The sequence below is a fragment of the Anopheles gambiae genome, chromosome 3 (assembly GCF_943734735.2).
Source record: "Anopheles gambiae chromosome 3, idAnoGambNW_F1_1, whole genome shotgun sequence".
Taxonomy (NCBI): domain Eukaryota; kingdom Metazoa; phylum Arthropoda; class Insecta; order Diptera; family Culicidae; genus Anopheles; species Anopheles gambiae.
This window is the reverse complement of record NC_064602.1, coordinates 28,566,711-28,588,544: the sequence shown is the minus strand read 5'-3', so window position 1 is coordinate 28,588,544 and position 21,834 is coordinate 28,566,711. Positions and strand designations below refer to the sequence as shown.

At 44.9% G+C, this 21,834-nt stretch overlaps 5 protein-coding genes across 7 annotated transcripts; all 5 read right to left on the bottom strand.

Moving 5' to 3' along the window:
* Nucleotides 1-601: 601 nt before the first annotated feature.
* On the bottom strand, nt 602-2,370 carry LOC3291928 (zinc finger protein 345). Its single transcript, XM_061659652.1, has 2 exons — nt 2,113-2,370; nt 602-2,040 (listed from the first exon to the last, which is right to left on the bottom strand). Exons 1-2 carry the CDS (start codon nt 2,125-2,127, stop codon nt 1,402-1,404), a joined length of 654 nt encoding a protein of 217 aa, XP_061515636.1. The 5' UTR covers nt 2,128-2,370; the 3' UTR covers nt 602-1,401.
* A 1,809-nt stretch (nt 2,371-4,179) lies between these two features.
* On the bottom strand, nt 4,180-7,724 carry LOC1280180 (DNA ligase 1). Of its 3 annotated transcripts, none has more exons than XM_061659644.1 (5): nt 7,589-7,724; nt 7,424-7,513; nt 6,976-7,128; nt 6,473-6,907; nt 4,180-6,400 (listed from the first exon to the last, which is right to left on the bottom strand). In XM_061659644.1, the coding sequence occupies exons 1-5, from the start codon at nt 7,606-7,608 to the stop codon at nt 4,504-4,506; spliced, it is 2,595 nt and encodes an 864-aa protein (XP_061515628.1). In that variant the 5' UTR covers nt 7,609-7,724; the 3' UTR covers nt 4,180-4,503. The 3 variants fall into 3 exon arrangements, with proteins under 3 accessions (XP_061515628.1, XP_061515629.1, XP_319999.4); XM_061659645.1 differs by having other exon boundaries at nt 6,976-7,125; nt 7,589-7,699; XM_319999.4 differs by having other exon boundaries at nt 6,976-7,362; nt 7,589-7,606.
* A 2,190-nt stretch (nt 7,725-9,914) lies between these two features.
* On the bottom strand, nt 9,915-12,479 carry LOC1280179 (serine protease inhibitor 28Dc). Its single transcript, XM_319998.5, has 2 exons — nt 11,215-12,479; nt 9,915-11,139 (listed from the first exon to the last, which is right to left on the bottom strand). The coding sequence occupies exons 1-2, from the start codon at nt 11,721-11,723 to the stop codon at nt 10,200-10,202; spliced, it is 1,449 nt and encodes a 482-aa protein (XP_319998.3). The 5' UTR covers nt 11,724-12,479; the 3' UTR covers nt 9,915-10,199.
* A 4,183-nt stretch (nt 12,480-16,662) lies between these two features.
* On the bottom strand, nt 16,663-18,336 carry LOC1280178 (phenoloxidase-activating factor 3). Its single transcript, XM_061653029.1, has 5 exons — nt 18,159-18,336; nt 17,935-18,089; nt 17,608-17,861; nt 17,343-17,530; nt 16,663-17,272 (listed from the first exon to the last, which is right to left on the bottom strand). The coding sequence occupies exons 1-5, from the start codon at nt 18,220-18,222 to the stop codon at nt 16,833-16,835; spliced, it is 1,101 nt and encodes a 366-aa protein (XP_061509013.1). The 5' UTR covers nt 18,223-18,336; the 3' UTR covers nt 16,663-16,832.
* A 2,106-nt stretch (nt 18,337-20,442) lies between these two features.
* LOC4578285 (CLIP domain-containing serine protease HP8) lies at nt 20,443-21,750 on the bottom strand. The gene is made up of 4 exons (XM_001238238.3): nt 21,590-21,750; nt 21,317-21,509; nt 21,015-21,184; nt 20,443-20,946 (listed from the first exon to the last, which is right to left on the bottom strand). Exons 1-4 carry the CDS (start codon nt 21,645-21,647, stop codon nt 20,543-20,545), a joined length of 825 nt encoding a protein of 274 aa, XP_001238239.2. The 5' UTR covers nt 21,648-21,750; the 3' UTR covers nt 20,443-20,542.
* Nucleotides 21,751-21,834: the final 84 nt, after the last annotated feature.

Sequence of the window (21,834 nt, the reverse complement as noted above, 5' to 3'; positions counted from 1 at the left end):
ACTTTTAAATTTCTTTTGTTGAGGGAAAAACGAAACACAGGATTCGCCACGGGCAGCTCGGGAGGGCTCCCGGTACTACAAGGCTGTGAAGACACAACACAGCACAGCCTACTACACAACTGATCCCGGGGGAGGGAAAAAAACCCTTCTGCTGTACGCACAACAACAGCAAACCTCCGGCCTACGCAACAACTCGAACAACTCTCTTCGCCCGAACGGTCGAACGTGATATGTGTGTCTTGCTGGCGGCGGCAAGCCACGTTCACCGTTTCTGTTGGGTACGGTATGTCATCAAACCAATAGATAAGGGGGGGGGGGGGGGGGGGGGCGCCTGCGCCTGCGCCCAAACTGCCATTCGGTATCCTTTCAAAGTCCTTTAAAAGACTGTTCACGCGGTCGGAACGTGATTGTGATTGCCTCTCCTCCGTCCTTTTTGGGGCCGGTGAAAGGGAATGGTGCCGACGCAGGAACTGGGTTGGAAATTTGAAGAAGATGATAGGGGATGGAAAGGATGCACATGCTTGCTGTATGTGTGTGTGTGTGAGTGTTTCGTGTGCTGTAAAAATGATTTCGGATTGAAATTCTAACGGAAACCAAAAGCTGCTTTATGTATTTGTTCAAAAAATACCTGTATTCGTTTTATTGATTTTTTCTTGGACTTGTACTGGGTGCTCTCAGTTATAATTTTTCGAATATTCTTCTTTTTCTTCTTCTTCTTCTTCTAATCTGACACCCCAATTTTTCGGTTGGTCCTGGCGCCGTCAGAAACCGCCAATGGGGTTTTGTCACTCTGTTTGCTCTCTTTTTGCATACGTAATGTTTGGTGAATAAAATACTTTAGTTTAATTTTTTTAGCTCTTCATTGGCAGTGTGTATCCTTTTCTTTTTGGATACATTGCACAAACAAATATCTCCGTCTGATGTTTTGGAATGACGAAAGCGGAATGAGTGATGCTAACTTTCTAACTTTCATAAGTAGTTGTGTGCTTAACAACGCTGTTGGGTTAGTTTCGTTGTACGAAACCAGAGATCTGCCTCCGACTTGTTTTGCTCTATTACTTTCTTCTACAGACAAGGGCACACTTTTCATGCTACTCTTTTGCGTTTGTTTCTTACTCTCGGACTAAGAATAAGTACACAAAATTAGTTTGTTAAGCAATTACACAACATAAATAATTATCAGTCCTGTTCTACTTAATCCTCGTTGAGTAATCAAACACCTAACTGCGCGACTAGAGTTGTTTTATGATGCCAGTGCCGGCAGTCCGCAGTTTAAATAAATAAAATCAAATCAAAATTAACGTAGTAAATAAAAAAAAAGATAAATTGCCAATTTTTGGACCAAATGGACCAAAAACACCAACTCAGAACAAATCATTAACTGCCGGTACACCGTGCCATTTAAGCCTCCTTGCACTTCCTTCCTGCGAGATCATCGTCGTTGCGGTGCTCGCAGTTGGTTGCCGGATGCTTCTCGGCCACGTGTCTGCGATACAGTCGCTCCTCGCGAAACGATTGTCCGCACTGCGCGCACACGTACCTTCGGTCCGTATGCATCTTCCAATGCTTCCTGATAGCACCCTTGGTGGTGAAATTCTGCCGGCAGATCTTGCACTGATTCACCTGGCAGTTTTCGATCCGGTAACAGAGCGATGCCAGCGCAACGGACACGCTGTCGCGTTCACGATCCGTGTGCGCATGGAAATTGTGCGTCAACTCTGCTGTCGCGTAAAAGCTTGCCGGACAAACGAGACACTGGTACGGTCCCGGCAGCTCCTTATGCGCCAGTAGATAGTGTGCCGGAATGTCGCTCTCGCTATTGCACACCCCATTGCACTCTTGGCACTTTCGCTTTTTGTTTTCCTTGTTAAAGTGCACCGTTTGGATGTGAACGCTCACATTTCGCGCTGTTTGGAAGTATTTTTTGGGCACGCAATGCTCGCACTCAAACTTATTTCGATGCTGCCCGTTGTTATTTGCTTGGCACTCGGGTGAAACGGATCGTTCCTGCTCACAGTCCAATGCCACTGCTTGCCGCACCTGCAACGATCAGGTGCATATGGTTTAGATAGACGCACATGGAACATTGTAATCATTTGCACTGTCACTTACCATGCGCTCCTCCATTGCTTGCGCGTGTAGCAACGTTGGTGGAAGTTGTCTGCAAAACTTTTTGCTAAACGAAGCGCACTTACGGGGGTGCTAGGGGTAGTTTGGAAGTGTGTCGATCTAATGTTAGTAGCGCTCGCAAGCAAAAATCCTGCAGACAACTTCCCGGAGATGAGCTAGGCGCGCAAACAGTACTGCAGCCCGCGCAACGCAACTGTATTCTGACTGCGATTGCGTAATGCACCGGTTGTCATCTTGTTGCGCGCAACATTGTTGCTGGCCCAAGGTGGATTTAAAAATATCAGGTAGTGCAATCTGGAGCATATGGACAATTCGTCACCTGACGTAAGGTCTCCGGGATTCAAACTTTGTGTACATTTATTTAATTTGTTCATATAATTTATCTAGCCCAGTTTTTCGATTAAATATTCTTTAAAAATATATTCTGGGATTTTGCAGTTCGTATTTAACATTGAAACATACATTGAAGTGTGTAATTTTGTGTTATTCAGTGAATTTATTTTATAATTCATTGTGTTTTCGACATTTTTGAGGATAAAAACTAAGAAATCATTTTTTTTTTCAATTTTCACATTAATTTCTCATTATCTACGAGCCGCATGGACAATTTAAGTGACATTAGAACTCTTACTCACAGGATTTTACATTTCGTGCATAAATAAGTCATCAAATATTTTGTTAATATATTTCATTTTTTCGATAAAATTAATATAAACACAAAAATGCACGTTGTAACAAAGCAATCTCTTCCATTTGCTATGCTTTGTGTGCGGAAACCATTAATTAACGGTTTTAAAATGACGTAAAGTCCCTCAACTATGGCGACCCCCCAAAAGCCCTTATCCACGACCTGACATTTTTAATCCACCTTGGCTGTCAGTGTAGGTGAAATATTTCACGCTACATCTACACTTGTAGCAAAACGCACCAGAAAACAGAAAGGTATATACTTTCTCACCCCTAATTCTCATACGGAAATCTCAGCACAGGCACACAATTTAAGAGCACAGAAGATTGCTAAAATATAGTGCAGTCTCTTCCCGGCATACACGTCTCGTATTACAATTATTTAACTTAAATGCTAACACGCTAAAACCCTGTCCACCGGCGGCATGTCTGTGTGCGATCGCTGCCGCGAACCTCGAAGAAGGTCGATCGACTTTTCACGTACGATCGCTCCAAGGATAATGTATTTAGAAGGTTGATTTTTATCGCTTTTGCTGGGCGACATTGTGGGGGACAACTGTCACTCTCTGCATACAAATTTCATTACCCCGCACCAGCCCTCCCCGATTTTTATACCGGAGCCCACGGAAGAGATATGTCAAGTCGAGAAATGTCATTTTGCTCTGAACAACTTCACCTTGTCATTTATAACACCTTGCGATCGCTCCCACCGTTTGACGTTTGACCGGTTCAACCCAAGGTGTATTAAAGAGATCAGCTGGAGGAATCTAGCTCATTTTTGTCTCTCACACACTTAATTTTTGATTATTTTTTAACGTGCCTCAAATAATCATCAACTTCTCGAGTTGGGAAGATTTGGATTGACGCGATTTTCTGTATATAACAGTTTGCGTGTCAAATCAGTACAATTTATTCCAAGATTTGGCAAATGCAAAATGATTTGCTTTTATGCAAAATTTTAAAATCGCTGTAAAGTCAAAAATAACAAAATTTTCGACATGTATCGCATAAAATAAATGGTTAAGTGTAAAAAAATGCTATATTCAATCTAAAATATCAATTAACCACCGATATGTTAGCTGTAAAGGTGTAGTTCGATACACAATAGTATATTTTATGGTTTACAGTGTGTATAACCCCTGATTGAAATATTTCACGATCGTGCTTCTCCTGTGTTGCATTTGCTCTGTTGGCGGAATTTGCATCCAAAATGCATTTCAATCTGCATGTTTTGTTAACATCTTAACCAATTAACACGAATCACTTAAATGTTTAATAAGGAGTAAGTTCAAACATATTATTTTTTCACGCTTAGTAGCAAAAGGGTCACAATGTGCTAATAACTTGGCAAGTTTCATAACATTTTGTTGGAGCAAAAATATGTTTGCAAAGCATTTTATTTTAAGGACATAATTTAATTTGTTACACACCTACAACTCCAGCTCACTACACACTGTTACAAATGTAATTTGCAAAAAAAGACCTATTTTATAATGAATGTTTAAATGTCTGCTCTTGCGCGCCACTTTCAATTGATTGTGTTTTGATCTAAGCCGAAAGATGTTACACATTACACTGCATTTTCGTACCAACGTGCGATACTATCAATTTACACCATCGTATCGAACTATAATTTTTGCTACACAAAACACACACACTGTGCACCAAAACCGTTACACAACCGCTTCAGTAAAAATCTTCCTCCACATCGCGTGCATTGCTTCCGGTCTGGTTCTTAATTTGATCCTGGTTCAGATACATCTCCGACACCTGCCGGGCGCTCGTTGCGTCCGTCACGCCCTTGTCCTCGCGCACCCGTATGAAGCGCGGAAAGCGCAGCGAAATGCCCTTCTCCGGATCGATGATGCCGATGCCGGCCCGGTGCACCGGGCTGAGCGACAGATCGGCACACAGCACCTCCCACACCTGCACCGGCTCGAACCAATCGTCGGGCACGACGTTCGCCTCATGCCGGTAGTACGGTTTCGCGGCCGCTATCACGTGCGATCGGAAAAACTCCGTGTGGCGCTGCAGATCGTCGTCGGAGAAGCCGGTCCCGATCTTGCAGATCGTCTGGTACTCCTCGTTCTCCTCGTCGTAGCAGGCGAGCAGGAAGCCCCCGTACGTGCCGGTACGCTTGCCCCGGCCCCGGTAGCCCCCGATCACGACCAGATCGAGCGAATCGCCCACCCCGGTCAGGTAGTCCTTCTTGAGCTTGAGCCAGTTGCGCGACCGCTTCGCTATCTCGTACGTCGCCTCGCGGGCCAGCGTTTTCACCATCAGGCCCTCGCAGTTGCCGCGCACCGCCTCGTCCAGGAAGCGCTGCAGCTCGTCCAGATCGCCCGTATCGAGCCGGGTCGCGTACTGCCACTGGCCCTCGATCTCGCGGAAGTGCCGGTACAGCAGCTCGCGCCGCTCGACGAACGGTCGCTCGACCAGCGGCTCCCCGTTCAGGTACAGCAGATCGAACATGAACACGCACACCTGCACCTTGATGTCGGCCTCATTCGCGTCCTTCCGCTTCCGGGTGCTCAGCACCTGGAACGGTAGTATCTGCCGCTTGTCCGTGTCCCACGCGACCGCCTCGCAGTCGAGGATGGCGCTCGCGACCGGCTCGGTGCGCGTAAACTCTAGCCGCGCAATCACGTCCGGATACTTGCTCGTGTTGTTCTCCTGGTTGCGGCTAAAGATCTGCACACTGCCGTCGGCCAGCAGATGGATCTGGGCGCGCTCGCCGTCGTACTTCCACTCGCACGTGAAATCGATCCCATCGAACCGCTGCAGCACCTCCTGCACGCCCTTGGTCGGGTGGGCCAGCATCGGCTTGAGCGGCGTGCCCGGCTCCATCGGGCAGTGCTCGCTCAGCCGCTGCACGCCGTGCTCTAGCAGCACCGGCACGATGCGATTGTAGTTCGGGCACTGGCAGTAGACGGTTTTCAGCGCCAGCGCCACCTCGTCGACGCGGGCCTTCACGCGCGCTTCCGACTCGCCCGCCAGTGCGTTCACTACCGGCGGATCGGCATGGGGCGGCGTAAGGGCACAGGCCTGGGCGAGCGCCTGCAGGAGCGATTGTTCCGCGACGCCGATCCGCAGCTTGCCGGCGAGCGAACGGATGATGTAGCGTGACTCCGAGTGGCGGCAGGCCACGAACATCGACTGGATTTTGTCCATCTTTTTCGCCATCGAGGCGGACCCGGTCATGGAGGCGATTTCGCGCAGCTTGCCAAACACCACCTCGACCGAGAGCGGCGCCGGTCGGAACATTAGATGCTGGCTGCTTTTGGACTGCTCCGCCACCAGGCCGAGATCGCCGGTCGTTTGTGCGTCCACCTTGATCTGCGCCAGACTGCGGCCGGTGCTTTGCGCGATCGCTTTCATGAGCGAAAACTCGGCAATGCCAAGCTCTACGCCCTCGTAGGCCGGTGCGAGCTGGTTCAGGCAGAGGTACACACTGGCGAGCAGGTCGCGCGGGCTGAGCAGTATCACCGAGCGGAAGTAGTTCGAGAGGATCTCGATCATCCGCAGCCGGCCGCTCGTTTCCTCGATCATTTGGAAGGTGCGCGCGAGCGCCAGGTACGGTACGCTGGAAGGAGATGGCGCGAGGCATTAATTACACTGTAACATGTAAATGGTTTAAGTAAGTTTAACACCTTACCGGTCACCCTGCTTCCAAAATGCGTCCTTTAGTGGGTGATAGTTTTTCTTCGACGGATCGTACTTGGACCCATCGTTGCCGGACGATGCCGCCCCACCGGCCGCACCTTCCGACTCATCCGGCTGCTTTTTGACGGAGAAGAAAAAGGAACGTGCCGCACCGTTGGTCGGCTTGGCAGGAGCGTCCGGTTTCTTCTCTTCCGACGGCTTCTTCTCCTTCGTCGGTGATGGATTTTCCTCCTTCTTTACGGTGGTGGCTGCTTTTGGGGACGATTTTTTCGTCGTTTTGGGTGATGTTTTCTTTGCCTCTTTTTTCTCCTTCCCGCTGGCGGGTTCTTTTTTCGGGCTTGTTTTCGGTTTTGTTTCCTTATTCACGCTTTCCTTCGGTTCTGATTTGACGGCTTTCGGGGATGGTAGTGATTCTTTCTTAACATCACTGCAAAACAAATCAAAAGTGAATGCTTTCGTGCGGCTCAATCGATAAATTAAGCGGTAAAATCATACCTTTTCTTGGTTGCTTTGCGATCCTGTTCATCCTCACTGCTGCTCGACACGACCCGCGACCGTTTCGCTTTTTTAACGGCTTTCACTGGCGAGTTGGAAGTTTCGTCATCTTCCGGTCCGATGGAGCGTTTGCTCGCCAGTAACGAATCGCTGCTGCGTACCGAAATTGTGCGCCGGATAGAATGATAGGAAGAAACACAGTTTAGTGTCAATGCGGTGCGATGATTGGTGTATGTAGGGATGGTTCGCATATGGTTGGCCAATGCTATACTGCTTTGGTATACGATGCTGCGGTGGGGCAACCCCAGCAACGATGGTCCCAGCTTCACTAGATTGCGCAACATCATCGCGCCCCGGACCGCCACCATCAAAGTCTACCAGACGTACCTACATACACGTCGATGAGTACATTTCTATAGTAAGGTGCCGCAATGTGCTCATTACTTACCTTTCGGGAGATTTATTATTGTTTTCCGGGGTTTGTTTTGCTGCCGCGCTGGTACCATTCGACGGTGCTGGTTTCTTTCCGAAAAAGGATCTACAAAAACGCAATTAGCAATTAAATTTGAGGCTAAAACACTAGTTTAAATGTTTTGGTGAATGTTTAACTTACAAAATCGACTTTTGCGACATGATTTTACATGAAAAACTAGGGAGCAACGTACACACGACCGTAGATAAACAAGGAAATATTTTGGCCGATGACGCCGGCCTTTGCGCGCCACTTGTCAACGGATGCGTTGACAGCTGCCGTCAAACCTTCGTGCGAATGGTGCAAGGTTGCTATATGGGCAAGCTGTACACAACTTGAGTGTGTTGTGAAGGGTGCATTTACACCTTGCGAGGCAGCCTTTCCAATCCAATGTGGATCGAGCATGAGGACAAAAGTGATCATTATCTTTTTTTCGTTTTTTTATAGAGACGTTATTGTTGTTGTTTGATTAATTATAGAGTCTTTGTTTCTTTTAGACATTCGTCTCTTATATTTTTATGAAAACTTTGAGCCAATTATCCTCATTCGCCTCTTTATCATTACAGTCCGTTCCCGAGTTACACGGTTCTCGACTTACGCGGACTCGGAGATACGCCGTTTTCTGATTAAAAGCCAGAAATATTAGCAAATTCTCCATGAATCATATCAAATAAATGATAGACTGTATAAAAGTACTAAATCAAATTGAAAACTCCGGGTAATCAATAGTATTTTAGTCAAGAAACGTGAAATTCGACTTACGCGGATATTCGAGTTACGCGGATTCGTCGGGAACGCAGAAACCGCGTAACTTGGGAACAGACTGTACCTCTTGATGAATTTGCTAAGCTCCTGAAGGTATGCAATGTTATTCTCTTAAATAACTTCTCCTACATGTTTGAGGAAAACAACGTGTTTCTTCATGAAAACTGCTAATTACTTTAAGCAACTCGTTTTACTCATTAGAAACCAATATTAAAAAGATGTGAGGTGTGATTAGATTAACAATCTTTAAAAGTGTGTCAAAGAGAAATGTTTACTCCTGCCAAAATTGTAGAGTGCTGGTAATTTATAAAAACCAACAACACATTTAGTTTTTTTAATTATACCTAAATAATCCTTTTCGAAATGTCCTCAAACATCCCATTAAACGACTCCTTAACTAATGATGGAAAAAATGAAGTTTTATTCGGAATTGATTCCAGCTAGCCCCGAAGTTTTCTGGATTCGATTCCGAATAGTAGGTCCGGAATCAGTTTCCGGAATCGATTCTGGAATCGGCTCCGGAATTGGTTCCGAAATTGGAATCCAATACAGAATTAGCTTTGGAATCGGAATTGGCTTCGAAATCAGAATCAGTTTCGAAATCGGAGTCGGTTTCGGCATGGTGATATGAATATTGATATCCGCAAATAATCAAAATTTACTTGTAAACGATCCATTGTTATGGACATACCTGGACTGATTTCCCTTCTGCAACTTCTTGTTTCAATTCAACAACTGATTCTCATGCTGGAGTTCATTTCAATTTTGGAGTCAATTTTGATTCCGTTACCGGAGCAAATTGCGATCCTCAAGTCTTTTCCAAATCCGGAATTAGCTCCGGAGTCAATTTCGGAAACAGCTCCGGAATCGGTTCCGAAATATGGTATCGGAATCGGGTACGTCCGATTCCGAGCTACCACCACTAATTGAAAACGACCTAAGCTCTCACTCTGAACCGAATTTCTATATAGCAGTAGCTGAACGATGGAAGCATTGTAAAATTAAATCTCCCATCTATTGGTGCAGACTTCAGGTTTCTCTGGAGAAAAACTAACTATATATCATTTTATGTATCTTACAACTAGTTTCTTAACATCAATGTAAATACAAACCTTAATCAAACCTATGAATTAGAGAAAGTTCTAGCGAGTTCCGATCGAAACCTTTCCGTCGATCGATTAATCAATCAGCTAATCATCCAAAGACGTAGGATAAAGTTATGCAAAGTGGCATAGCATTCAATACCAACACCAATATGAACCCTTTTGCGTGTTGTGCGGAAAGAAGATACGTCAGATGGTGTACAACGTGACCTGAAACCTGTTCAAATTGTGACGCGATGGCGGACCGGGGTTGCAGTACAATTTGAATAATTAATCCTCGACGACGTACGATACTTGGAAGTGACACGCCTGTGCACGGATTAGATGACACGTGTGTGCTTGTGTGCGTTGTTTTCTATCCAAGAACTGCCGCCTTGCGTTAGAATCGTCCACCCTTTGAGGCGTTAGGTTCGCGGACAGTGAGGTGACAACTGACGGTGGCCTTGATAGTGCGGCAGGTGGCTGTGCTAATCGAGGTGAACAGTAAGCGCGCGAATGGAAATTCCCATTCAAAAATTCCTGTTTCTCATTCCAGTTTTCGCTAAGGCGAAGGCATCATCTGGTAGAGCACAGACCGAGCAGCCCTAACAGCTCAAGCGTTTAAAGTCACTGTTAAAAAAAAGTATCATTCTATTTCCCGGATATGTCCTTCATGTAGCTTGTTTGGACTATGATGGAGCATCATTGCGTAGAGTGTACAGTCTATTAATAGCGCTTAACATTACCTATATTGTCATACTTATCATACTATAGACACTGTTTCCCACAATCACAACTCCACGTCGAGCTGATCCTAATGATCCCAACAAAAACTGGGGATTTCATCTACCAGCAAAGGCAAGAAAGCATTTCGGAGCATCAAATCGCAGTAAAAACTCGCCCGTTTACGACGGATCGAATACTGCCCCGTAAAACAGTAGCATCTTCGTCGGATCGTGCCGTATCGCAATCAGAAACGGTCCTCTGACACGGAAATTAACCGGCGGCAGGGATCGTTCCATTGCCGTGATCGTCAAAGCGCCTCCCTCTGTGCCCCGCTCGTTAATCTCCAGATCGATCTTGTGCACCATCTCACTGACGTACAGCTTCACCTTCGCTCTCGCCTCGGCCCCATTAGCATTGCTCTTGCCGCTCACTATCTTCAAGTTGTTGGACGTCCTGTCGAACAGCTTTCGCACGCCGAGCTGCTGCAGTGCCGCCTTCAGGTCGTACGTGTTGCTCGCATGCATCCGGGGAAACTGTACGATCGCTTTGTGCATCTTCATCTGCCCGATCAGCCGATCGAGCTCGGCCGAGGAGAGGCTCGCCTGCAGCTGCCGCAACCGGGCCCGGTTCGAGTCGTTCGGCAGGACGATGTACATCGAGGTGGTCCGGTTGCGGTACGGAAAGGCCATAATGCGTGCCTGCAGCTCGGGCGACGAGTAGTACGGGAAGCAACCGCTGGCGAACATGGTCGGCACGAGGATCGACGGTTGATCCTCCCCATCGGGGAAGAATGGCTGCGGGCGCGTAAACTGTGGCTCGTTGAAGAACGTTTCCCACGTTCCGCGGAAGTAGAGCGCATTGGCCACGATCATCTGCGTGCCTGGGTCCGGATCGTCCAGCAGGATCTCCCCGATACGGCCCCGGGTACTTTCGTTCACCCAGCGGTTGATGGTGTTGCGGGCCAGATCCGGGCGCTCCTTAAAGTTAACCTGCTCGATCTGGGCTTGATAGAGGTCGCGGGCAAGCCGCACAAAGTTACTGCTGTTGATCAGGCCTTGCTGCAGGAACATCCCATTAGCAAGCTGCACCACGTTCGGTTCGATCGGCTCCTCAAGGTATCTACAGCGGGGCGAGAGAACGCACAGAGTCAAATTAATAATCACAGCTTCCAGCTACACACTCTCCAGCACTCACTGATCATCGTCGTACTCCTCGTCCTCGAGCCCCTCCGACGGTGGGTAGCAGTTGCCGCCCGCGTGCCACCCGGGCAGCTGCTTCAGTATGCCCTTGCCGCCGATATCACGCGTAAACTCCTTCAGCAGGCGGGCATAGTTTTTCGGTATGTTGCCACTGCCGGGCTTGCGGTACTGCTCCAGCCGCAGCACACCGAGCAGCTCGTGGCGCGTGTCCCGGTTCGCGGCACGCAACAGCAGCAGCATCATGCTGCCGATGCTGACGGGGGAGAACAGCTCCGTCTTGCTGCTGTTGCTGCTGCTGCCGCCCTGGCCGGCCATTACCCCGAGCGTCCGTGCCAGATCGTTGATCGCGCCGACCAACTGTTCACTGACGGCCTTCGACAGCCCGCTCGTGTTCTGGGCGGCCGGTTCGGCTAGAGCCCCTCCGCACACGCACAGCAGCAGGCCAAGCGGCAACAGCAACCGGAACGGTACCTTCCGCACCGAGGCTAATGCCCTGTACGGCATTTTTGTGTGTGTTTTTTTTTTTTGGTATGCTATGCCTGGTTTTTAGGGGTTTTTACTTCCCCCTCTGCGGGTCTCTCTTTCTCACACACACACACACACACACACACCTGGGGACACACTGCACTGGTCGTTCGCTTGGGGGGTTTTGTAAACACGGGGTTTTTCCTTGCGCCCGTTCGTACGAACATTGGAATGTCCGCGTCGAAATACTCAAAAAGAGGTACACGCGTGGCGCGTGCGCTGCGATCGATCGGCCAACGCAGACTGCCGGTGACTGTTTGATTCGTCGATGACTGCAGCCGCCTGACTGCGGGTGTGCGCGTTTATTGTGGGCGCCTGGGTGGGAAAGTCCAGACCGGACCGCACCAGACGACGCGTGTGTGTGTGTGCGTTGTGTACGCTATGGCGCTGCACAGGCCCGTGACGAGATAATGCGCTCACCGTCTCGCGAAGGAGGAAGCGAGAAGACCCGGACGGAGTAAAGAACACGGCGCAAGCAGAAGTTGAGCGTAAAACTCGATCGTACGCAACAGACTCGCACCCTTGTAGGGTTGGGGGTTGGTCTCTATCTCTCTATCTCTCTCTCTTTCTCTCTCTTGCTGGCACTCGCTTCTCCGAATCCCCCGGGTCAGCAGGAGCATGGCGACGTGCTTTATTTGCTTTTTGGAATCGCTTGCCTTGGTGGCGCCTGCTACGGCCTGCCTAGTCGATCGATTTAGCGCAGCGCCACCTCGTGCTGCGTACTGCGCGCGGCTGTATGCGGTTTGTTTATCGCGCTGTTTGGCATTGAATTGTAATCCCCCTCCCTAACTACGGAAGAGAGGGGGGGGGGGGGAGATGGTTGGCCCAACATCCTCCACCAACCCCCCTATTTGGACGGTAATCGTTCGATGCGGACGGACTTCGGGACTGGTTTGCGATCGGCTACTGTGGTGCAGGTTTTGAAGGTGGGTGTGTGGGGATCAGCATCAGCTGTTTGCTGGCCGTTGGTGTTGGTGTGCCCGCGTCCGTCTGGTGCATCGGGGCAGTTGAGTGCCGGCACTCGTTTTTGATGAGTGGTGCATGCGCGATCACGTGCCGAGCGACCACGTGTGGGAGAACCGTTTAAAATGTTCGAACGGCATGCTTTAACGGTAACGATCAGTTTGACAACAGTAACTGGTTATGTAGCTGGATTTTACTGAATAATTACAGTCTTGTCCCGAGGTACGCGACTCTCGAGTTTTGCGAATTTTTAATTTTTACACCTCAGATGGCAAATCAGTACAATTTTCTCTAACCATTGTCGAGTGCAAAAGAAATTGAATAAGGATTTGTTGTTGTTCTGTTTTAACTGTTTAATGGAAATTGATGGTCAAATCTCGTGTTAGCTCTGTTAATATTACATCTTTCGTTTGTGTTCTTATTAGTGGTTATTAGAGGACTCAAGAGTTTATTGAATGTTTTCCAAATGTTTGTTTTTAGTTCAAACAGTTTTATTTTTTTTTATTTTCAAAAATTTCATGATCCATTTTTTTTTCAAACCTGTTGAGACGATGCTTATAGACAGTGGAAACATTTCAAAAATATTCAGAAATCGGACGAATTCAAACCTTTTAAATTTTAGCTATTATCCAAGCAAAAAACATTAAAACGGATTTCATAATTGCTCAGGAAGTAGCAATTAACTGTCCTGAAAAACAACCAACATACCATGAGAAATCCTATAATACAATTTAAACTTTTCTAATAAGCTTTATTGCTATATTCCGCATAAAAAATAAATTGCGAAACTAAGTATTCAAGATGAGGGCATAATGATAACATAATATAAAATATCTGAACTTGAATAAAGATTAGGGTTACCTGTTGATGTGATTTAATTACTTGATTCATAGCACTTAATACTTCAGCTTGTTTTTTTTAAATATTAAATATCAAACAATTAAATTATATACCTTTCCGAGATCTACCTTTAATGTCTGCTGCTTTATCTTAATGATGAAAATACAGCCCACGTCAAAACAGCAGATTAGTTTAGTTTGATTAGGTAGCTAAAGAAGACAGAAAGTAAACTCCATTCATGATTCCAAATTGCATGACAATAAAAGTTTCGCTTCCATAAATTGATCTATCAAAGCAGTGCAACCTTTCCTATTAACCATTGTGTTCACCACTTTGCAACTACCATTAGGATTCTCGGGGAAATCCCACAACACACCGGCTAGCTATTTGGCACAATGAGCCAAACTAAATTGATACACTTAGCATTTTGAAATGCTTTGTATGATTAATGCTCTTAGAAGGGAAAGGAGACAACATTCCGAAGAATGGAACTGGTTACAAATCGCGAGCAGTGCTGCAAAATGTCACTATCAATGACATAAAAAAATCTGACTGAAACAAAATCCATATCAGCGTCACGTACTCAATTGTGACAATCAGAGGTGATACTCAGAACGATTGGTGTGACTAATACATGCTCATGACATGTTTGCGACCATCGCTTGGTCAGTCACTATATCACGACTTTTTTTGCTGTGATCAATTTTGCAAAATGTCACTGACATAGTCATGACAAATTCTGGCTGAAACAAAATCATCTCAGCGTCACGAGCTCTACTGCGAAGATCAGAGGCGAACCTCAAACCGCAACCAACTCGTGTTCAATCACTTGGTCGCGACATTTGCAGTCGGTGATCATCGCGATGGTCACGGGAGATATGCATTGCGTGCGAGTGGTTCCAAGAAACAAAATGAGCATGTTTTCTCGCTCTGTTTGACCCGACAGATAATCAAAACAGATAGAGGGAGAAAGCATGCTCATTTTGTTGCTAGAGCCTACGCGCCAAGTATATTCCAAGAATGTCGCGATTATCGCAGACAACAATGTCGTGACCAAGTGAGTGATCAAAAGTTGGGTGCTAAATGTCACCAAGCATGTGATTGATTTTCCAACTGTTTGACTATAGTCACTGATCATCTCAGTTGTGTACGTGATCTGATTTGAGTTTCGTTTCAGTTATGAGTGTTGATGATTGAAACAGTTACATTTGGCAGCACTGTTCACAGCCAGAAAACAATCATGATAATGCTAGCGCCGGCATTAAGCTAAGTTTGTCAGTCAGAGTATCGCGTTGGACTCAAGAATTCACATGTCGTGTTCAGCATGTCATGGCGCACTTTTATTGACTATCAGCAATGAGCATCAAACTACCACGGATATGTTCATGGTTTTTGTTGGTGAAAATCTCGTGATACTCATGACATTTTGCAGCACTGATCGCGAGTCGTACCGTGCCGGTCCCTGCTTTATAATGTGACGTAGACTGGCGGTGAATGAGTTTGTTTGAAGAGGCGTTTACTATGTTTACAAGGAAGATTAAGTGGAGGGGTGCGAGAATGCTCCACAACAATTGTACTCGAGCTTGTGAACTCACTGTCACTGGGCAGTCATTGTCAGCTGTTTTGCCGCGTTGTTCTGTGTGTGTCTGTATTAGTGATGATCGGCTAGTGCTGGGCGGGATCTTACTAACACGCTGCGTGAGTTCCCATGTTGCGCATGCTTTTCGTTTAACACCTTGGGTGCCATGATTCATTAGCCAGGGATTGCTGTTTACAATTATTTATTTCTTCTAAAAAATGAGGCCGTATTATAATGAAATATTGCAACAAGTTTCAAAAAATGCCTAAGATTGAATATGGTTTTCGCAACAACAAAAAATTAGTCCATTTTTATTGAATAATCCTTTGATACCCATCATTAATCGAAAATCAAGAAAATAAATGTAAAACAATAATTCCTTTGAAGTATATTTAGTTACTACATATATTCTAGTTATTTTTTTTCTAATTTCCAAACCATAGAATAATAAGCAAAAAATATATGAACAAACATATGAACATATGAAAAACATATGAAAATATCCACTAAATATTAATCTACATTGTTTACTTGATCGGTATTTCCATTTCATCAATCTAGCGCAAATCCTATCCATATACACAACATAAAACTGTAGTAATTCCGATCTGGTGATAAAACTGGAACATCAAGTGAGAAAACCACAAGAAAAAAATCATATATGATAACTATAAAAAGTGTAAAAAAGTGCTTGTCCCCCGGAGAAATCATAAACGAAACACGAACACTGGCACTCCAAGTGTTAACAACCGTTTTATGAGTGATCCCCCACATTAAATTGTATTCTTCGGTCAGCATCAGCTTCAATCACTACAAAATAAAGCAATGATGAGCTGGTCTGATGATAGAAGAATGAGTTCATCTTTGAGATTTATGTGTTGACGTGTTCACGTTCATACAAGATATAGAATGCTTAAGATAATGTTGATTTTTTTCTCTGCTTCATAGTCAATCCCCAAATGATTTGAAAGTAAAGCAATTCATTATTTGAAACATCTTAAACTCGTAGAGAGATAAGATATTACAATTATTTTATTTTGAGAACAGTTTTGTTGAGGTTCGTGTCTTATGCTGCAATTCATTATTTTTATTTTTGTAGTTATTTTAATTGTTTTTTTTATATCTTGTAACTTATTTTTTATAAGCATTTACTACCACACAAAAAAACGTAGAAGAAGCCGGCATCGGGTAATGCATTTTGGTGGATTTTCAGCTTTAGTATGTTTTTCCCAGGAATGTTGGGTTTATCCCAGCTCTGCTTAGTTCCCAGCTGTTCAACCGCAATGACACACACACACTAGCAAACCATAAAAGGAGCATGACAGGAACGTGGACATGAAATCCCACGAGAAGAAGGGGGCATTTGTTTTTATGTTACCAAGCAGAAAAGAGCACGTTATTACTAGATGATTTAGCCTTTTTTATTTATTGTAAAACGGGACAATCGCGAGAAAAAAACATACAAAAAACTTGAAATAGGATAAATAAGGCATTGCTTCTGTTTAGCTGTATCAAAAGAACAATGAAAGTCACAAGTTAGGTTTAAAATGGCATTTATTTATCTCTAAAATCTGTGCTTAACATTATGCTACATATTTTTCGCTGTTTTTTGTTTTAGCTCAGTGCGTGGGTGTTTGTGTATGTGCACGGCATTTCGCATGCTTGTTGTACACCTTAAGCTAAGGCGGGTTGTTAATACTGTGCGGTTAATCCTCCAACTGCTCCAAAATCCAATCGACATAGCGCTCGACCCGCGTGTACACGCCCGGCGCACTCTGCTTGCCGCACGTGCGCAACCCGAACGACACCACGCCGTACTGGACGTAGCGCGAGTTTTGAATGCTGATCGACTTGAGCGGTCCGCCCGAATCCCCCGAGCAGTTGTCGGACAGATTGGAGCCGATCGCGCACAGCTGGCTGTCCGAGATGCGCACAAACCTATCCTTTGGCCGTAGCTGCTTCAGACACTCGTCGTTCGCCATCAGGTCGAGCTTCGTAAACTGGAGCTTGTTCGCGAACAGTGCGTTCTGTGTTTGGCCCCAGCCAACCACGAAGAAGATGGTCTGCTTGGTGAGGAACGCCGGCGTCACCGGTAGGCAGATGGGAAGAACATCTGGCAGAGAGTGAAAAAAAAAACAGCGCAGGGGGGAAACACAGTGTTATGTAAGATTGATCGCACTGGGTGGTTTATGACATCGCATCAAAACAGCACTTACTGTCACTCAGTGATGCTCGGCGGGCCAGCCGAATCAAACCAATGTCGTGCAGTTTGTACCGGGCACTGTAGTCCTCGTGGCTGATGGCACGCTCCACCGAGATGTCTTGCGGAGCCGGCGCACAGTCACCGTGCTTGTTGCAGTCGATCGTGCTGTTCAGATCGTACTCACCGAGCCGGACGGATGCCCTGAAGGAGATGGGATTTTTTTTAAATAATTAATTTAATCACTCTTTGGTTTTAAAAGGTAATCTCCCGGCACTTACACATCGTTGTTCACGAGACAGTGTGCTGCAGTCAGTACGTAGCGCTCATTGATCAGCGTACCGCCGCAGAAGAAGCTACCGGCTTTCGATTTCAGCAGTGCCATCCAGGGAAACTGGAACAGTTTCGCATCCTGTCCGAACGATATCTTATCGTCCGTGTACGCTCCACAGTTCTCTAGGTCGAGCAGTTCCAGCCCTCGCTTACGATCACTTTCGGTCGTTGGCGCGGGTGGCGAGCAGCATACTTTGTAGACCTACGTTCGTGAAAGTGTTTGCGATAATTAGTTGCCTTTACAATGCTACTAACGCGCACGCGGTAGTACTCACATTCACACCGTTCATTTTTTCCCGCTGACAGACCCGCCTTCGAAACTCGTCCCTTAAGCTGGGCGACCACTTGGCCGGTTGGTTGTAGTGGGGAAGAAATTGCTCACACTCGCCTATACTTATGCACATCTCATCGGCAGGACACTTGTTGAACTCTGTTGCGGGGTGAAACTTACATTAAAACAAGATTCACTCACAGAGCCAAAAGCTCTCAACAAACTTACGCCCGGTGACTTGGTGCCAGCAGGCGACGAACAGCACCGTCAGGATGGCCTTGGTTGAATGCATCGCTTAAACGGCAACAGTTTGCCACGGTAGTTTAAAATGTTTACCTTGCTTAATCCGTTTCACCTGCCACTGGGGGCCGCTATGGAGGCGACGCCAACTGGCCCGGCTCCTTTTATAACCGGCAGCTAAAACGAGCCCCCTCTTTCTCGTTGCCGGAGGGTACGCTAACCGACCGGGTCCTCCGGCGTGGGGTTTTTTGATATTACATACATGGGCGCGTGTGAGTCTTGTGTCGGGGACATAAACAAAAGCAAGCTCCGCACGCTCACACAAACACGCACGCTAGTGGTGTTTGTGTGCGTATTTTCCCCACCCCAAGGGTGGCCTGTTGGGTGTGTATAGGTGCGATGCATTGAGATGAGGAGTTGTAACGGTGTCGCCGACTAGGTTTACCCTTTCGCTTTACGTTTATTACAGATGTTTTTCTGTTTTATTACAGATTAAATGCTGCTCTTTGCAATTTGTTTACATTTTAAGACGTGCTATTTTGTTCGTTTGTTTGTTTTTGTACTTATTACATTTTTGTTCCATTGTGGCAAAAGTAACCATACATCATTTTACAAATCTAGAGCAAAATTAAGTTTATGGAATGTGCCTCTATTTAGTTGTTCTTTTTTATTTTCCTTGCACAATGTTAGGAAGGAATGATTCTATTTTTTTTTTGAAGAAAACTCTTTTTTGAGTTAATTTTAATATGTTTAATCTAAACCTAAATAATAAATAAATAACCAACTATTTCATACAAATCGTATTGCATACCTTCAGGCGTTCAGCTTACGCCGATCGCTATTTTCTAAAAACGTTCAATTCAAAATAAGATATACAGGCGGTCCCCGAGATACACGGTACCTCTTATACGCGGATTCGGAGATACCCGGTTTTCAAAATTTGACAGTTCTTGGAGCAAATTGTACTGATTTGACACATCCATTGTGAAATACCAAATAATTTCCGTGTTGATCGAATGTAAAATGCCATTTAAAAAGGTTTAAAACTGTTCAATTCATTAGAAACATATCAAATAATTAATTTGGTGGCTAAAACCACCCCCTACTTGCAAAATTGCACGAAAATTAGTGATATTTTGGCTGGAAATCACGAGATTCGACTTACGCGGAAATTCGAGATACGCGGTATTTTGCAGCCGTTTTCGGTCCCCAATAACCGTGTATCTCGGGGACCGCCTGTATATATATATATATATCTATATATATATATATATATATATATATATATATATATATATATATATATATATATATATATATATATATATATATATATATATATATATATATATATATATATATATATATATATATATATATATATATATATATATATATATATATATATATATATATATATATATATATATATATATATATATATATATATATACATATATATATATTACTTTGCTCCATTATTTATCTATATTTGAGACGTTGATAGGCTGTTTGATAATATTTCAAGGCATTCACAAAAGGTTAAACCTATCATTAAATGAAACTTTGCTATGTTTAATGCGTGATAGGTTTAACTTGATAGTATTGACATAATAATGAAAATATTAATATGTTTTGGGTGCTTGGTGAGCGCTATTCTGTGAACAGCAGATATGCAGTTACCGACAGCATTTTGAGCATTCCGAGCTATTTTGAGCCTTCTTATTATAGTATCACCAGAACAGATCGTGTACGATCATGGGGTTGGATTTTTTTCTTGGATTATTACGTTGAATGCCTCGGAGGAAGGTCTGAGGTGCGACTAACAATTCGAAGATCAACGTGTTCGCATTTTCTAAAAATACATAACAGTAATGTACATAATCATCTAGTAGTGGGGAGCGAATCACAGGGTTGCAAGTAGTTTTAATCGCATGCATTATTCACAGAGCCATAATTTGGGAATGAAAAAAAAAACAAACCTTCGAGATGATACTGCTGCTTTTCTTTGTTATGATTTGTTATGATATTTGCTTTGTTTATTTGCTTTTACCGTTGTGTGTAAAATGGTAGCGTATTAGCTTAAAACCGTTGAGTGGTAACCAGCTCGAGTCATTATTATTCATTTTCGTTTATTTATATTCACTGTATTGCTATTAATGCAGCCATATATGTTAAATGTTAGGTATTCTGATATTCGATCATTCAGGATCAGGGGCTCGATGTTTCGTCATAATATAATAATGTAGGAGTGAGCTACACAAAGACATACGTATTTAGAGTAAAATGTTCCAAATTATCCATTAGCTCACAGTTTACGGCGAATCGTTGTTTTAGAAAGAACTCCAAGAGCAGCGTGCACGATCGCACGATCACTCTTCGAGATTATTCAATATCCAATTGATGAAGCTTTCCACCCTGGTGTACACGACGGGTGAATTATCTAGATTGCAAGCGTTCAACCCGTAAGAAACTACCCCGTACTGTACGTGGCGTCCATTGCGGCCTAACGCTGTCAGTGGTCCACCGGAGTTTCTACAGTCATCGAAACGACCCGATTGGAGCCCACAGATTTGAGATTCGTAAATCGTTCTTTTCATCTGTATCCGCTCATTTAGACGATTCTGACACTGATCAGCTGTGACCCGATCAACCTCAGTAATTTCGATCGTGTCAGTGTTCAACGAAGCGTAGTCCTGTCCTCGTGGAGCTACGAAGTACTTAGATGTTGTCGTCTGGTATTCGGGTCCCATTGGGAGACAAATTGGGCGTACATCTGGCAAAGGCATAGGGTAACACATTATTTGGGAAGGCTTGGAAAAACATGCTTTCTCGATTACATACCGCTATTAAACGATGCGTCTCGTGCCAAACGCACCAGGCCGATGTCGTGCGACCGCACTGGTTTGTTGTAACTATCGTGTCCGATGGTGCGTTCGATGGGGATGTCTTCTTTTGCGAGTGTGCACACGCCGCTCTCATCACAATCCTTCTTTCGTAGCTGAACAAATGCACTAAAAGGAGCGACATAGGAAAAACAAATTGGTTTACAAATCGTCCTTCTATAGCATTTTGCTGGAGAGGATCACTTTATTGGCAAATTCACGCCATCACGTGAACCTTGGTCATGGGGATGGGGTACTTACAGATCGTTGTGTCCTAAGCAGTGGGCAGCCGTCAGCACGTAGCGTTTACTGATCAAACTGCCGCCACAGATATGTTGCCCAGAACTCGATTTTATCGACGCTATCCATGGAAGCTGCCCAAGATTGTCATTATTTCCCAAAGTTTCGTTGTTTTGCATCCGGTTCATTCCACAGCCTTCGAGGTCAAGCAAATCTAAGCCAGCAAAAAACACCACCAATTAATTTAATGCTGAGGTTTCGTACCTTAACAAGAATGCGTTCCACTAAACTTACGTGCCGTAGCTTGATGTGCGCCGTGCAGCGCGATCAGTAGAATTGTTACTCTCAGCATTCTCTGGACGATTATTTTTATTGATTTTTATAGAGTTTTTGAGCCTATTGACTTCTTTCGCCTCTGCATCTCTCAGAACGATTGTGAGCTTTGGTAGAATCTAGCTGGCTTTTATAGTCCTAGAAGCAACCGTGTACGATGAACGGGATGGGGTCTCGTGGTGTTTTGATTACCGCGTAACAAATGT

Coding starts and splice junctions, on each gene's coding strand:
- LOC1280180 (XM_319999.4), bottom strand. CDS start 7,343: ATGGTGGCGGTCCGGGGCGCGATGATGTTGCGCAATCTAGTGAAGCTG. Junction 6,908..6,975: donor CGCAAAGCAACCAAGAAAAG/GTATGATTTTAC, acceptor TTTGTTTTGCAG/TGATGTTAAGAAAGAATCAC. Junction 6,401..6,472: donor TTTTGGAAGCAGGGTGACCG/GTAAGGTGTTAA, acceptor ATCTCCTTCCAG/CGTACCGTACCTGGCGCTCG.
- LOC1280179 (XM_319998.5), bottom strand. CDS start 11,723: ATGCCGTACAGGGCATTAGCCTCGGTGCGGAAGGTACCGTTCCGGTTG. Junction 11,140..11,214: donor GAGGAGTACGACGATGATCA/GTGAGTGCTGGA, acceptor GCCCCGCTGTAG/ATACCTTGAGGAGCCGATCG.
- LOC1280178 (XM_061653029.1), bottom strand. CDS start 18,222: ATGCATTCAACCAAGGCCATCCTGACGGTGCTGTTCGTCGCCTGCTGG. Junction 17,862..17,934: donor AAAAAATGAACGGTGTGAAT/GTGAGTACTACC, acceptor TCACGAACGTAG/GTCTACAAAGTATGCTGCTC. Junction 17,273..17,342: donor CCGAGCATCACTGAGTGACA/GTAAGTGCTGTT, acceptor ACTGTGTTTCCC/CCCTGCGCTGTTTTTTTTTT.
- LOC4578285 (XM_001238238.3), bottom strand. CDS start 21,647: ATGCTGAGAGTAACAATTCTACTGATCGCGCTGCACGGCGCACATCAA. Junction 21,185..21,316: donor TGCTTAGGACACAACGATCT/GTAAGTACCCCA, acceptor CGCTCCTTTTAG/TGCATTTGTTCAGCTACGAA. Junction 20,947..21,014: donor AGACGCATCGTTTAATAGCG/GTATGTAATCGA, acceptor TGCCTTTGCCAG/ATGTACGCCCAATTTGTCTC.